Source organism: Musca autumnalis, unplaced genomic scaffold (genome assembly GCF_047663935.1).
Source record: "Musca autumnalis isolate F117 unplaced genomic scaffold, ASM4766393v1 scaffold_2, whole genome shotgun sequence".
In the NCBI taxonomy this organism is placed as follows: Eukaryota; Metazoa; Arthropoda; class Insecta; order Diptera; family Muscidae; genus Musca; species Musca autumnalis.
Genome location: NW_027411755.1, coordinates 212,534,211 through 212,551,789, shown reverse-complemented (window position 1 = coordinate 212,551,789; position 17,579 = coordinate 212,534,211). Strand labels below are relative to the sequence as shown.

Below are 17,579 nucleotides of genomic sequence, written 5' to 3'. Positions count from 1 at the left end.
ACATAAAGATATGCAGTTTTTACAAATAGACTTCAACAAGTAGGCTGCATTTTACAAATAGACTACATCCTTGCTGCACCTTGTAAAAATCATGGTTTCTTTAACGTAAAATAAGTGGTCATGAATCACATGCAGTCATAATGCAAGTATTTTTGGCCACAAATAGTTTTCTGCGATTTTACTTCTCCGTAACATCACTCATGTACTTCATTTCTAAAGTTCAAATAACGTCGCCACTGAACTATAATTGTTACCTCTAGAGACGTTATTTTAATACAATTAAAATAATGCAAAAATCTAAATCACTGACTTCCTTGTTGCCTGTTTAGGTTGCATTTCTGAACAAATTAGTAAAGCACTTGCAGTGTTTTTAGGTGAAACTGATCTATGTCCTTCCATCATTTCTTTTTGGATCCACTTCAATTTCGATCGTTTCTTTATTTTTAAAGTTCGAGTTATTGTCGTCGTACTTCATTTCTAAAGTTCATAAGTTTATTTTCCTGATTTGATTTCACATTTACTTTATTCTTTAAACTTTTTTGTCCCACATATATAACTAAAAAGAAATTAGAAATGTTTAAATTATGTTAATAATCTATATCAATACTAAACGTTACGTCATTCCCCTGTCTTCTAATGAGTTTATTTAGTTCAAGATCTATTTACCAGATCATGTAAGTAGCACAACAACAACTGTATTTTGACCAAAAATTCTTCAAGGCGTCAAAATATTTGTTTACGTTTTCATACAATTTCTTCACAACAACAACAAAAATGACAGATTGAAACCAAGACGCTGGAGTTTTACGAAACCTTATAATTTCATCATGATCTAGTTATTGACAAAAATATGGCGACAATTTTTTTTTTCAGTAAAGCGGAGTGATTTCAATGGAAAGTCCAAAATTTTGCCAAAACTAAATTGCAGTTATCCGATATTTTCAGTTATGCGGAGTAAATAGTGAGAAATTTACCTAAAAATGTAATGGTGCAGGAACTCGATTTCAGTTGTCCGATATTTTTCAGTAAACCGACTTACAGTAAAGTGGAGTCGACTGTATAAGTTTATTTTGTCCACAATTAAGGGGTTATTACGAAAAATGAAATTTTTCATGAATTTTTAAAAGTAATCTACCAATTTTTTCCAAAAGATATTGTTTTCATCTGATTTTTTTTGTTGAAAAATATTGCACAGTTTTCTGACAAATGGCCACCTACGAAACACTGTTTTTACTAAAGCAGTTTGCGGTGACCACTGTAGCTCGAAAACGAATAAACCGATCAGCATATGTTTTTGTGGGATCATTAAGAACATAATAATAGTGTACTTAAGCGAAACGAATTAAAAAATATGCATTTAAAAAAATGTGAACTGTAGAAGTCAAAATTTCAATTTTACCTAAAAAAGTTGAGAGTTTTTTCGCCATAAATCCGTCAAAATGTTTTTAAAAAGTCTCTTGCTTAAGTACAATCTTTTTATACGTATAATAATCCCAAAATGCTATTTTGAGAAAACCGTGTTTCAAACTTCGATGTTACATACAAATCACAATGAATTTTCTCTTTCTAACGCTTATATCTCAGCTAATTTTTATCCGTTCGACATATTCTATTCTACATGTACTTTAAAATGAGTCAGCAAAAAATTATTGCTTTCGTAAAATCTGTAAGTAACAAATTACTGTTGGCATACCCATCTTCATATTTCGACAAAATAAAACGAAAAAGATATGTGACCCGTCCGTACAAAAAAAATTTTAATCAAACTCGTCAGTTCTACTTGTTTTTGTTTTAAATTGATAATCTGAGGGTATACTCGTACATATATTTCGGCAAAATCTACTGAAACTTTCTAAATTCTTTCTGTTGTTTTTGTTCTTTTTGATATAAGATACAGCAGATTCAATACGGAACATCAATTTTACATCGCATTGCATTACAAATTGTCTTAGAGAAAAGAACAGATAAGCATATAGGGTCCTAGTATAGGAAAAGTTGAAAAATGTAGCAAATTTTATTAATTTTTAGTGGTATAGGAAATTTCCCTCGGAGTCGACTCCGGAGTCGGAGTCGTGAAAAAAAACTGGCCAGGAGTCGGAGTCGAAGGAAAAATGGCTCGACTCCGAAACCCTGGTACCTACAGCTAGTTCGGTTACACATTTTAACTTAAACCCTTAAAATACCAAAAATCGGGGGGTACCGTTATATGGAGACTATAACAAAAATAGACCTATGTTAACAATTTTTGATGGAGATGTTTCGGTTAAAAATTGTAGCTAAAATCGTCAAAATACCGAATATCGGAGGTACCGTTATATGGGGCTATACCAAAACTTGGGACTATTTTAACAGTTGTTGGTGGAGAAGTGTTGTGACCAATAACAACGATTTTTCGTACTGCTGAAAACCTCAAGTGTCAAATTACAGCTAGTTCAGTTAAAATTTGTTGCTAAAATCCTCAAAATGCCGAAAATCGGGAGGTACCGTTGTATGGGGGCTACACCAAAACTTGGACCTATGTTGACAATTTTTGGCGGAGAAGTGTTGTGACCACTAAGAACCTTAACTGTCAAATTACTGCTAGGTTGGTTAAAAATGTAGCTAAAATCCACAAAATAACAAAAATCCGGAGGTACCGATATATGGGGACTATTCCAAAATATGTACCTATATTGACGATTTTTGGTGGAGAAGTTTCGGGACCACTGAGAACCTCAAATGTCAAATAACATCTAGTTCGTTTAAAAATTGTAGCTAAAATCCTCAAAATGCCGAAAATCGGGGGTATAGTTACATGGGGGCTCTACAGAAATGTGGACCTAAATTGATAATTGTTTGTAGAGAAGTTTTTTTAGTCATTGAGAACATCAAATGTCAAATTTTAGCCATTTCAGACAGAAAATGTTGCTAAAAGCCTTAAAATATCTGAAATCGGGAGGTACCGTTATATGGGGACTACACCCAAACGTGGACCTATATTGACAATTTTTAGTAGAGAAATGTTCTGGTCATTGAGAACCTCAACTGTCAAATTTCAGCTAATTCGGTAGGAAATGCAGCTAGAGATGCTATATGCGGCATATAATAAAACGTGGACCTATCTTCTTGAGTTTTGGTGCAGAAATTTATTGGTAATTGAGTTCGGTCAAAAATGTAGCTAAACTACTTTAAATCGGGATCTACCGCTTTATGGGGCCTATACCATAACGTGAACCTATATCCCCGTTTTTGGTGCATAACTTTTTTTGATCCCTTGAAATGCCAAGTGCCAAATTGGATTCAATTTGGGCGGAAAATGTAGCTAAGATCCACAAAATACCATAAATTGGGAGGTACCGTTATATGGGTCTATACCAAACGTGGACCTATCTTGAAAAATTTTAGTGGAGAAATTTCTTGGCCATCGGGAACCTCGGTACCTAAAATTCTCAAAATACCTTAAATCGGGTGGAACGTTATATGGGTGCCAATCCAAAACGTGGACCGTATAACCCATCTTTGAACTTGACCTGCCTATGGAAAAAAGAAACTTGGGTGCAAAATATTAGAGTGATAACAACAGACGAACGAACAGACGAATATGGCTATATCGTCTTAGAATATTATCCTGATCAAGAATATATATCGTCTGCTACGCACGAAAAGGTCGTAAGTCCACTTTTTTGGAAATCGCGTTTTTGTTACGGAATGATAGTACAAGTCAAAATACGTCGTATGATACAAAGAAATTGGTAGAATGTCGCGTTTTTTATAGGTTTTGCCCTTGTCGGAAAAGGTCGTAAGTCCACAAAACTTACAAATTTGAATACGAAAAGGTCGTAAGTCCACAGGAAAATTTATGTTTTAAAAAAATACTACAGCTAATTTAATTCAGATATAATGTTTAACGTCATCCATAGTTGGGGTACAATGCAAAGAACTAGCCTACACCTTTAGATGATAATCGGATGATATTTGGCGGAACCAGTGGAACAAACTTTTGAACAAAAATCTGATTATTTCTATATTGCAACGAAAATTTACATTTGAAATCTATTTTCCTCTATAAGCAACCTGATTATGAAAGATGAACTTCTGGATTTTTCATTGATACTAATTGGGATACTGTATGTGTTCAAATAGCTCACATATTGAAAAATTTGTAAGGGGTAGCTTAATCAGAATACGCATTTATATTATTTTTGAATTTCTTAAAATGTTACATTTGCAAGAGCTTAATTTTTTATATCATACTATTTTGATTTCATTTAAAACCCGCTAGTTATTATCTGATCATCATGTTAAATTTCAAGCTTCTTCTTTATCTGAAACTCAAATTATTCTTTCAATCCAATTGGACTATTACTGCGACCAACAGGACAGCTACAAAAACGGATAAGAATTTTGTTTTTGGATCATTTCACCCTTTACGATCATCACTAACATCTAATGGGGTCTCTCAACCAATCTACAAAATTTCGTGACGTTCGGTCCATAATTGAAGACTGGAGTTTTATTACATTTTTTAATGGATGGACGGACACACGAAGTTAGATTGCGTTATCTCGTCGAGATATTGAATATAGCACGGAGGAACTGCGACGAATACCTCGCGATGTTACATGAATAATGGACAAAACAAACTTGTAATACCCTTTCCTTTTTTATGTTAAAAAATCCGTAAATTGAAGGAAAAGGTCGTAAGTCCCAGCAAAAATACAAAACTGTAGAAAGAAAATGTCGTATGTCCAAAGACATCCAATTATCTCCCAAACGCACGGAAGTTGGTCAAACAAAGTAAATATATTGAGGCGGAATAAATAAACAAAGAATACTGTTTTTACCACTATTATATAATCTTTAATACAGAAAGCGTTGGAATGTTTTTTCTTCTTCCTGAAAATATTCTCAAAATGGACTTACAACCTTTTCGCACGTAGCAGACGATATACCTAAAATACTTTATATTCTATGTGTTACAAAAATTATATTTTGATAGGGGGTACCAGAACCGTAAATTTTCGAAGATTTTTTTATTTTTCTCTGGATTTTTAATTTTTTTTTTTGTTTGAAGTCACCAAAACCTTCGCATTACACTGTGAACACAAATTTTGGGGCTGAGATAATTTCTTTTGGAGATAAAAGCCCTTGGTGAGTATATTAAGAACCCAGAAGGACAAATCCGCCGTGAGTCGAACATTTTAGCGGCTCTTAAAATAAAGGACGATGTCCGTGAAGGAAGCGAGTTAGAAGGTCGAAGTGCTCTACGAAAATAATCCTCATTCGATTTGACTGACGACATATCATCCCAAAAATAAACTAAATTAACAGTGAAAAAAGATATAACTCTAATTCCTGATGGCTTACAGGGTCTCTAGCAAAAACTTCATCACGCCATAACGCGGAAGTTCGACTGACGGCGGATCTGTCCTTCGAGGTTCTTAATATACTTACCAAGGCCTTTCTTCCCCAAGAGGATTTTGTCGTGCCCCATACTTTTACCTTCATTTTGTTGCACATTGTTATAAATAATATTTTTAAAAAGGAAAACTTTAGCAGTGGAGTCATAAGTTTATTTTTCAACAGGAAATCGGAACAGTGAATTTAAAATATGTGCATTAAGCATTGTTCTAAAGAACACCGTTGCGATTGTATTTAAAAATTATATATATTTTTCCTACATTACACCAGAGTCTTGTATTTTTAAAGAAAACTTTTGAACGGAGGCCAACTGAGCCCTGGGATTTAAAAATAATATTATTTTCTAAAAGACAACAGAGGGATGTAATGTCAAACAATAATTTTGATAGAGGTAGCAGTGCAGTGAGGTGGATTGACAAATATATATTAGCAAGTGACACCACAAATACATGCCTGGCGATTGGAAATTGATAGTGCACATACAAGTAGAAAACACAAACAATCAAAAAATCACATCCAAGATCCTTTTCCCGAAAAAAATTAAGTACTCACCGTAGGATATTTTAGAGCTCTAGTAGTACGCTTAGATCTACAACCTGGAATTTAAAATGTCAATTCCATAGCCTATACGTCAAAAAATCGTCCTCACAAACCTAGTAGATTTTATCTAAGGTATACACAATAAAATATACACTTAAAATAAAAATTTACTAATGGATGCATGGATTGCCCGCAAAAAAATTAGTGTTGTAATCAGAAACTCAAGGACTATAATATGCACTACCTTTATTTAAGTTAGAGAAAAATCATATGATGTGCAAAGGTTGAACCAATGAGAGTCACTCCTTGTCGAACCCACCAAGTATGTTTGATGGTTAACGTACATATGACGTCTTAAGGTTTTGTCAGTAACATAGAATCTCAAAGCCGTCTTTAAATAGTCATTGACCAAAATTTTGAAAGTTTGTGCGGGAGGTACCCGAAGGTGTTGTTCGATATAGACCCTCTAGGAACTTAATATAATTTTAGAAGAATTTTCGCGATAAATAAACTCTCAGCCAAATTGGATATTCAATTCGTTAGTTATCGTCCTCATGAGTAAATATAGTAGATATAAAGGTTTTTATAGATCATTTTAGACGAAGTCGTTTGATCCGCATTATTATTTATTCAGTTTTTAAATATCATCAAAAAATTTACTTCTTGTCGTAGATACAAATTTATGGAATATTTTTTAAGTTAATTTGAAAATTGACAGATTTTTCTAATGAGATTACCTTTATTATTGTGCAATGATTATAAATGTCGAAAGAAAAAAACTTACCCCATTTAACGTTTTCACATTGTGCAGGGCATCTTGGGCTTTTAAGGCAGCACGGCGGGTATAAAATGTCACAAAACAACAACCTGCAAAAAAGCAAAAAAAAGAAAAAATCACAAAAATATCACAAAAATATCAAAACAGAATAAATAAAACAAGTGGACCATCAGCAAGAAAACACAACCAAATACCCCCTCTCAGAAAAAAAACAACTTCAAATAAAGTGGACTAAATAAATGTAATAAAAAGGAATTATGGTTGAACAACAACAACGGCAAAAAAACGTTCAGGAATTTGGTTGTCCTTATTGGTTTTGTACGCTTAGTAGAGGCTTAAAAAATGTTTGCCGCATCAAAAAATAACGCAAAGAGGAAACCAACAACGACACACACAGTTGAATGAAATATTAATATTCACAATTTTAGGGGATTCCTGGTAGAGAATGAGTGTATATCAATGTGTATGTGTGTGTGTGTGCAAGACTGCGTAAGAATGAAGATTACCGCATAACTATGGCCAAGGACTGCAAAGTCCCTTTTTTTGGAAGTGATCTATGAGGTCGTTTTAGGGGTCACTTGAAAAGGTCACTACGGTTCAAAATTTATGTTTTTTATTGTGCCACTAAATATTTCCTTAATATGAAATTTAAAATTATTTGTAATGCAAGAATTTTCACACAATTTATGGCCAACGACGTGAGGGTCAACAAATGGGAAATGCCAAAGAAAATTTAATGAGATTGTCGAGGCTCTTTGAAAAGTATTTTCTTTTCTTTTGGAAATTCTAAGCACGTTTGCACGATTGTTGGGCTATTTAAAATGGGTATTGCTGCTGATTGAAAGGTTTTTGTGTTGGGAATTTCGAAACTGATTTTATCCTGAAGGGTTTTGGGAAGGATTACCTAGCTTATTAAAAAAATCACATTAATGAGTTAAATGCTATAGTGGGCTATGAATTAAAAAAGCCGTATTAAGTAACTGTATACATTATCATTGTTTTAAGGGTGAAATACTTAGAAAGTTCCCATGTTACCGAGGCACGAAATAGCTCCATTATGAACATTCATTAAGTCGCACTTTAAGGAAACATAGTAGAATACTACCGAACAGGTCCACGTTTTGCTATGTTGGAATGCCCAGTAAATATATTGGGTGGTCGTGACTCAAATAGGCATTTAGCGACAGCTGATGGGATCTCGAAGTAAATGTCGGAGTGTCTAATAATGTTTGCATCCAATATATTCAATAACAATAACCCATAATAAAAATCAAAAGTTGAGCATAGAATTTAGATTAGGAAGAAATATTACTATCAACAAATATAAAAGAAAACTTTACCCACCCGAGCCCTGTAAGAAAAAATACTTAAAAAACACGGGTAAAATATGAATTATCCAATACCGAACGAAGACAAACAAGTAAAAAACATTAAGTTTGACCGGGCCGAACTTTTTATATCCTCCACCATAAAATATTCTGAACTAAAATGGAATAATTAGTTACCTTTTAAGTACAATAATTGTTCGCCCACGGATACCCTAAGAGGCAAAATTAGGTCAACAAATTTATCTAAAAATGTACTTTATCTATTGGTACCTTTACATGAGGGATATACCAAAAACAAAAATGGACATATGTGTACGATTTTTTGTGAAGGAGTTTCAGAACCTCTGAGAACTTCAAATGTCAAATTACAGCTAGTTCGGTTAAAAGTTGTATCTAAAATCCTCAAAATACCGAAAATTGCGAGGCACCGTTCTATAGCGGCTATACTAAAAAATGGATCTATGTGGACGACTTTTGGTAGAGAAGTTTCGGAACCACTGAAAACCTCAAATGTCAAGTTGTAGCTAGTTCGGTTAAAAATTGTAGTTAAATCCTTAAAATACCGAAAATCGGGGCGTTATATGGGGCTATACCAAAACGTGGTCCTACGTAGCCCATCTTCGAACTTAACCAGCCTATGGAAAAAAGACAAGCGGGTGCACAATAGTAGTGTTCTCCTACGTCATGCAAATCAGATGGATGTGGTATCTAAAATCCGAAAACGTAAATGGCAATGACATTAAGAAAGAGGGGTTGGAAGACCAAAGAAAACCTCAAGGTGTTCCATTGAAGCCGAAATGAGATATTTCGGATTATTATTGTAAGCGCCATATGCTCCAGTGGGAGTTAAAAGAATAACAAAACAATAAAGAACGGCGTTAATTTCGGCCGGCCGAACTTGTTATACCCACCACGAGTTGCATTGAAGATATACTGAACAATTAGTTTCCTCTTTCGTTTATGAAAAACACAATGTGGCTAACCTTCAAAGTAGCAAAATACGGGAGGTACCGTTCTATGGGCGCTATATGAAGGTGTGGATCTGTACGGACAAATTTCGGGGGGAAAGTTTATTACCAACAACGAAGATTAAATACCAAATTTCAGCCATTTCCCTGGATTTTTGTGGCCATAACCTTCAAAATACCGAAAATCGGAAGGTGCCGTTCTATGGGGGCTATATAAAGGCTAAGACTATACCGACAAATTTAGAGGGGAAAGTTGGATAACCCCAATGAAGACTAAATACCAAATTTCAGCCACTTCGGTGGAATATTGTGGCCATAACCTTCAAAATACCGAAAATCGGGAAATACACTTCTATGGAGGCAATATGAAGGCGTGAACCTATACCTACACATTTCAGATGGAACGTTTTGCACCCTAACGAAGACTAAATACCAAATTTCATCCATTTCGGTGCAATATTGAGGCCACAACCTTCAAAATTCCGAAAATCTGGAGGTACCGTTCTAAGGGGACTATATGAAGGCCTGGACCTATACCGACATATTTAGAGGTGAAAGCTTTATACCAACAACGAAGACTAAACACCAAATTGCAGTCATTTCGATGGATTATTGTGGCCATAACCTTCAAAATGCCGAAAATGGGGAGGTACCGTTCTATAGGGGTTATATTAAGGCGTGGACCTCTACCGACACATTTCTGGGGGAAAGCTTTATAATACCATCGAAGACTAAATACCAAATTTCAGCCATTTTGGAGGAATATTGAGGCCACAACCTTAAAAATACCGAAAATCGGGAAGTACCGTTCTTTGGGGGCTATATGAAGGCGTAGACCTATACCCACAAATTTCATATGGAAAGTTTTATACCCTAAACGTAGAATAAATACCAAACGCCTGCCATTTCGGCGGAATATTGAGGACACAACCTTCAAAATTCCGAAAATCGGGATGTATTTGGGGGCTCTGTGAAGGCGTGAACCTATACCCACAAATTTCATATGGAAAGTTGTGTACCAATAAGTTTGAAAAGTTTTATAAAAATTCATTTCAGCCATTTCGGTGAGGTAATGAGGCTAAAAACTTCAAACCATCGAAAATCGGGTGGTACCGTTATATGGGGGCTATATAAAAACGTGGACCGATATTGGCCATTTGCAATACCAAATATCCTAGGAGTAAGAGAAATATCTATACCAAATTTCTAAGCTCTATCTTAAAAATTGCGAGCTGTATCATCAGAATTTTATAATCACACACACACACCCTGACTTTATAGCGTATCCGATTAATATTTCGATATGTTACAAACGGAATGACAAATTAAATTATACCCTCTATATCATGGTAGAGGGTATAATAATCCGCTACCGAACGCTTGCGTTTCCAAGCAGTGAACAACGTCACATTTAGGCTCTTTCAGCTTCAAGACGCTCGGTATTCCACTAGAATACCAAGAGGTTGGATATCCAATATAACATTCAATGCCGCCAGAAGGGTGCCTTTTACTCCTCCAGTAATGAGAACTCACACAGTTCTAAATTGGACAGCTTCGAAGTACTGGTTGGGGCCTGCCACCTGCCTAGGCAGCCATATGTAAGATGGGGGAGACCACTGCCCAATACATCCGCTTTATTGCATATGGTCTGTAATGCGATTCTCTAATTCATTTTTTGAGTTACCGACAAATGTCGGTCAAATTAAAATGCTTATAATTTCGGTAGTTAACGATATTATTCGGTAAGTTAGCGACCAATAAAAAGTAGTCATAAAGTTCTACCGATAGCAACAGTGTTGTCAACTTTTATTTGAACTTTTCATTCATAATTTTTCGTTTTAATGTTACCGATTTTTGTCGGTTACTTGGTGCGCTCCTCAGTGTTCCTCTTCCATTTAAGGACCACCCCCAGGTATTTTGCTTCTGTAGAGAGATTTAATTGTACACTATCCAGTATAGACGACAAGAAGTCAGCAATATATCTTTTCCTGGTGAAGAGTACCAACTCTGTCGTTGCTGGATTCACACCAAGACCGTTATGATATACCCAGCGAGAGAGTTTACCAGTGCACCCTGCATCAGTTCAGAAAGCATTGACAAAAATGATCCGCTGATTAGAATGACTACTTCGTATGCTTACGCAACTACCCTAGTTCATAGTCGATCAAATTTCTTGAGAATTCTATTCACCACCAGGAGCCATAGTAAAGGAGATAAAACTCCTACCTGTGTGGTGCCTCTAGTGACTCACTAACGGAGCTCTCTCCAATGTTAGAATTTATTAATCTGTTTTTCAGCCTTCTATCAATCCAACAGTTCAGGATATCTCTATAGCCGAATGGATGGATTCTTTTTTCACATTATTGAACGCTAGAATGTCGGCCAAGGTGTGATTTGAGTCATCCATATTCTTTTCATCATAGCTCACAACCTCGTGTGAAATAATCATGTTGCGAGGTTCTTATGAGGTCTTGATTTATGTAGGATCTTATTTTCAAGTCAGGCAGCCTTTCTATTACTTTCATTAGGAAAGAGGAGAGACTAAACTCTCTATAGTCCGAGATAACGGAGATAAGATAACGAGTGATTTTGCAAACCTCTTGCCATAGTGCCGGTACGTGCGTTAGTAGCGATCAGCCCTGAAAATTTCCTTCAGTATAGTAATCAAGACAGGTGTTGTATTTCGAAGCATCGCCGGAATGACACCATCTGGTCCAGAAGATTTATAGAGCTAAAAGGTACTGATCGTCAATGAGATCCTTGAATTACTTATTAACTCATCAACAAATATCCTCTTGTCAGTAGAGCAGGTCAAATTCGTTTAATATAGGGCGATGGAAGCTTGATTGATCCGAGATTCAAACACCGACCCGGAACACTATTTATTGCAGCAAACATTGCCGACCGATTTAATAAAGCTGGTCATAGGAAAACTGTACCCACAAACAATTAACGGCTAAATTGCAAGTTTTTAAGACGAAACTACAGAGAAGCTTCATAACTTACTAATCAAACAAGAACATGTCATTTTGAAGGTTTCTATTAGATCCCTAAAACCAATTGACGTTAACTTTCCGTTTCTGGTAATGTAAATAAATATTTAATATTATTATGAAATTTTAAAGTATACCTAAAATTTAAAATTTCATGTTTCCCACAATTTTTTCACTTTCAATTGTTTCATAACTTCCAAAAAACAAAAAAAGAGAACTTTTCAAGCAACAATCCTTTCATATCTGCTGGTGTCAGAAACATGTACGTTGTATGCTTCCCAGCAGTTACGGTAATCCTTAGTCTATGTATTTCTTAGTTCATTTCTTTCTAAATTCCTTGCAAAGATTCACTAAAAACCCCTAACCCCTTAAAAGAAGATATAAACGAATCCATTGTCTTTACATGTTTAAGGCACAAGAACACACAGAGACACCTACATACATAAATACTCAATACCAGCAATGGCAGACTTGCCTGACTGGCTATAAGCTGCTTGTCTATGTCGATTTGATGTTGCTGCTGAACGAATGAACACGTAGAGGAAACGAATTAATCGAACTTAAATAAATCAGTATCCCCTGACTTAATATAATACAGATAACAGCAGTATACAAAACTCAACTACAGCAGTAACAATAACAGGAACAACAACAACGGCAACAAGCAGCGACAATATAACACGCACACAACATACTGGCAACTTCCATACATACATACACACTTTTATACTAACAATGATGTACATTGTGCTTGCACGAGAACTTACCAAATGATATGATAGGATAATACACTAACACATCGTTCACAGCATGTGTTGCTTTAAGGAAGAATGTATGTATTATTGGTAGTCTCTATGTACATACATATGTATGCTTTTGTCCATAAGTGTTTAGTATGTTTTGCTTTACAAGAATATTACTGTTGAAGTTGTTGCTCTTTTTTTGGGTTTCCTTTTTATTTTCCGATTATTTTCTTTGTATGATCATAATCAATGATGTCCTGCCTGTACTGTGAGTATAAGTGTGTGCGTGTGAGGTACAGTGGTACAGGGTTTACTTATCAACAACAATTATGTATATTTTTAAAATATAATTACAAATATAATGTGTGTAGTACATCTGGCCTTAGGCCTTCAGTTAAATTAATATTTGTTTCTATCATCCGCTTAAAAAGTTCTTATTCTACCAAGCAAACATTTTTCTTGTATTTTTTACTGTACACATTTTTATTTGATTCAATCATATTCATATTTAAATAATATATTTTTGCAATAAGATAGAGTTCGATGTCTTAGAAAACAGGGTACTATTATTTTTTTAATATTTTTTTAATTTTTTTATTATTCCTTCCCACTGTTGTTTTTTCGAAAACTTAACGTCCAGCATAACATAATCATCATTTTAAGCAAGAAGGATACTACCTTAAGAAAAATGTCCTGCAGTGTTGCTTCAAGCAATTCGCAAGAAAAATGTGTATAGAAAGCAAAATAAATACACGACATAACATAAAAATAAATCGCTAATAGGATCCGAAAAAAATATTTCAATTTTTAACCATAATCAAATATGTTATTAATATATTTAAAATGGTATTGAAACAAGTAAGAAAGTATCAGTCAGCGGTGGTGACGGATATATACCCTCAGCCTCTGTAGGTACCGTATTGCGGGGCTATACCAATTCATTGACATACAAAAGATGTTTAATAAGCAAACTCCTGCTTTAAAGATAACTCAAAATATTAAATTACGTTACGTTATGTTTGGAAGAAATTTTTGAAAAAGTTTGAGAGTTATTTTGCACACTAGGCCTTGCCGGCAGGGTTTCTGGGCCATTGTATCAGGATGTATGAACTTACTTAAAAAACAACAAAAAATACCGTTGTAAAGGCGGCAGCTAGGACAACGTATTGAAAAAAAATTTCAAAACGATCCGAGAGAAGCTCTTAAACTTCACTTTTTTCGCATTGTGTTTGGAAGGTACCAGAAGGAGTGGACCGACGTAGTCCATATTCAACTTGATCTATATTTAGAAAGAATAAAATGATGTGCAAAGTTTGGACCAAATCGATTGCTTCCTTCGGAGTTATCGTTCACACCATTTTACAGAAAAAAATTGTACTTTTGTGGGAGAGGTACCAGAAGGAGTGGACTGATATATTCCATATTCCACCCTGATGCATGACAGGATGAAATAATAAGATATGCAAATGTTGGATCAAATCGTGAGCACAATTCAGCCAGATAGACGGACATGGCTAAATCGACTCCAAATTGTCTGAAACGAATTTCGTCCAAACATACTTGGGGTCTAAAACCGTTATTTCGATGAGGCAACTTTTTGCTCGTATCAATGTGTTTATACCCTCGTTAGCCTAAACCTTGAGGATATTATTACTTTCAAAATTTCCAAAATATATAAAATCGACAAGTAAAATTTAATTCTTTTTTATTTTACATCTGAAACGCATATGTGGAATAGAAGTTCAAACAATTAAGAAAACAACTATTTAAAAAAAATATACATTTAATACCCTCAACCTTTAGAGGAACACTTTCTTACGGGCAAAAATGTGCCTTATCGAAATAACGGTTTTCGATCCCAAGTATGTTCGAAGATGGGCCATATTGTTCCACTCCTTCGGTTACCTCGCCCACAAAGTTCGAAAATGTTAGAAAAATTGTGCACACGATAACCCTTGAAGGGGGCAACCGATTAGGTCCATACTTTGCACATCGCAATATTTCTACGAGGCATATGTAGATCATCTTCGAATATGTACTATACACGTCAACTCCTTCGGGTACTTCTCTCACAATATCTTGGAAAAATTCTGTTTAAGGCCTGCTCTCGAATCGCTTGGTTCTTTGTTGTAGCAACTTGCATTCGCTATCCCCATTGCGACAGTACAAGTTTTTCAGGGGCGATACAAGTTTCCTTAGAGAAGAGTTCGAAGATGGACACTACTGATGTGCACCAGGAATTCACACAGGCTAAGTGTTTTTCTCGGTCGGCAAAGCCGACTGATACTTTTTTACTTTATTCTACAAAATAAGAAATTTTGAAGAGGTTTTTCTCACAAGCAACATCGGATAATGTTAAATGCGATTTAAGTTTCGAAAAATTCGGAATGTCGAGAATCAATTCTTCTGTTTAAAGTTTTAAAGAGGACATGATTTTTTTTATTTTTTTTCCAATCCACATCGGATGCCCTTAAATTTGTGGGAATTTTCTGTATTCATACTCCGGGACGTATGGACATCCGCCTGAAAAACATTATTCTGCAGTAGCCATGATCAAAAAAAAATATTAACGCAATTCAAATGTCAACACGCCAGATTGAAAAATTTTCTAGAAAATGCTCTCAGTAAAAATTTCAAAAACATGTTCGAGTAGGCATTATATTACACCTAAGTGGACATCCTTTTTTTGTGGTTTAGGTTTTGTTTTGTTGTGTGGACTAATATAGACCATAGTGGGATTTTATGTAAATTAGGAAATGTGCAAATATTGGACGAAAACATGCGAACTCCTGATTTGTACTTAGATACCCTATGCTTTCTAGCAACAATTTAGGATCCACATGGGCCGAATAATACCCTTTGTATTATCAATAACACAGAATAATATTAGCTTAGAAAACAGCCCGAAAGTTGTATAAAACTCCTATGGCACCATATGTAGTGGCTGGAGAGCTCGAACCGAATACTGCGTTCGTCCATACCTTGGATATCGTAATATTTCTTGGAATATTAGATGAAATTCGAAGGTGGTGCTTATAGGTCCACTCCTTCCGGTACCTCCCCCACAAAAGTTCAAAAATATTCGCTAAAATGGTACGCGCGTTATCTAATAGACGTTGCAACCGATTTGGTCCAAACTTTGAATCTCTAAATATTGTCGAAACTTAGTTTATGTTTAAATTTGGGCCCTATCCGTCCAATACTTGGGGTACCACCCAAACAATTGTTCAACATTTTTGTGAGGCTCGAGGATCCTTTGGAAATTTTTACCGAAGGTTTTCCTAGTGGCCCTGTTTACATCGATATTATATTTTTTGCAGGCTAGTGTGATAAAAAGCCCTATCTATCGATATGCGTTGATCCCATCCATATTTCTGTCGGTTCATACGCCCAAAATTTTGAAAACCCCTAAATACATTTTTCTTCGGGAAAAAGTATTTCAATTCACACAGGCTGAGGGTATATCTCTATCGGCAAAGCCGACTGATACTTTTTTACTTGTTTGAAAAATATTTTGTTCATTTTTGTTCTCAATCAAACCTTATCTACAATAACTGGAATAATGTTGTTCTTGGAACGAAATTGAATTTGAAATGCCATAAACGTTTACAAGTAAAATTAAAAGATGTGTGTCCGATTAATCCGATCTGCCTTTAATACCCGTAAGTTCGGCCTGATAGAACCCCAAATTTTAGCTATTTCGGTCGAATAATGTGTCTAAAATCTTCAAAATACCGGCAATTGGGAAGAACAGTTCTGTATACACCCACCTTCGGCTTCGACAGCCCAGCTATACGAGATTCAAATGAAATGGCAAAGTATACATAAATCGCCACATACAACTTGTTCAAAACGACAGCATTGACAACATGGGTAGCAGAGAAAAAATATGATTGATCCAACAATATTCGAATAGCAAAATATGTATTGTGAAGATATTGTTAGATTCCATATGTAGTATTGTGACTCCAACAATCTTTTTTTGTTAGTTACAACAATTGTTTTTGTCATATCCAACAATAGTTTTTGTCTGCTGGACAATATTATTCTCTTTTCTTCGACAATTTTATTCTATTCTCTCGCTATTGATGCCGTGTTGAAAAAACAACTTTAGTGAGTTCCTGTTATCTTTTTTATTTAATTTTGTCAAGTTCAAATATCCAAAAAGGGCCACAAAATTCTGAAAAGACCCCGAATATATTCTATTTGTACGTGGATGAAAGTTTTAATTCACATAGGCTGCGGGTATATCTCTGCCCGCAAAGCCGACTGATACTTTTTTACTTTTCAAAATTGAGAAAGCAAAGAAACAAAAAGGAGAGGATTAGAAATCTCTTCTCAGTTCTGTTTATAAGACAAATTGTTTGTAAATTGCCATCTAAGTAAGTAAGTTCTAATCACCACGCTATAATGTTTTTGGTACGGAAATCCATACTTCCCCTCACTGGCTAAAATTTCCGAATATTCATCCGGAGTTTTTTTTAGGTACAGTTAGGTCCTTTTGGACAAGATTGGTTTGGTTTAATTTTTTCTTGACCAACCCCATATTTCCGGCGACAAGGGCACCATAGATTTTCATAAACCCTATAAATACCAAATACAATTTCGTTTTATAGTTACAAATTAGGAAATTAGGATGTTATTCTCTTAGTATTATTTGGTTCGGTCTTTGTGGTACAGCTTATATTCTTTTACTGCTGTCATATAAGAGTATATAACACGGACTGACTTTTTTAATTATTAATTATTTTTCATATAAGATACATTTTTTATTCCTCCCTCTATAAAAATTAAAATCCACTTTAACAACTTTGTCTATTATTGCATTC

At 35.0% G+C, this 17,579-nt stretch overlaps 1 protein-coding gene across 17 annotated transcripts in view; it reads right to left on the bottom strand.

The window, feature by feature from the left end:
* bru1 (bruno 1) overlaps window positions 1-17,579 on the bottom strand; it is a 703,720-nt gene that overhangs the window by 207,208 nt on the left and 478,933 nt on the right. For all 17 annotated transcript variants that reach the window (XM_073970790.1, XM_073970786.1, XM_073970797.1 and 14 more), the window contains one exon: window positions 6,725-6,807. In XM_073970790.1, the coding sequence (XP_073826891.1) occupies window positions 6,725-6,807 (83 nt within the window). The remainder of the gene's footprint in view (window positions 1-6,724; window positions 6,808-17,579) is intronic.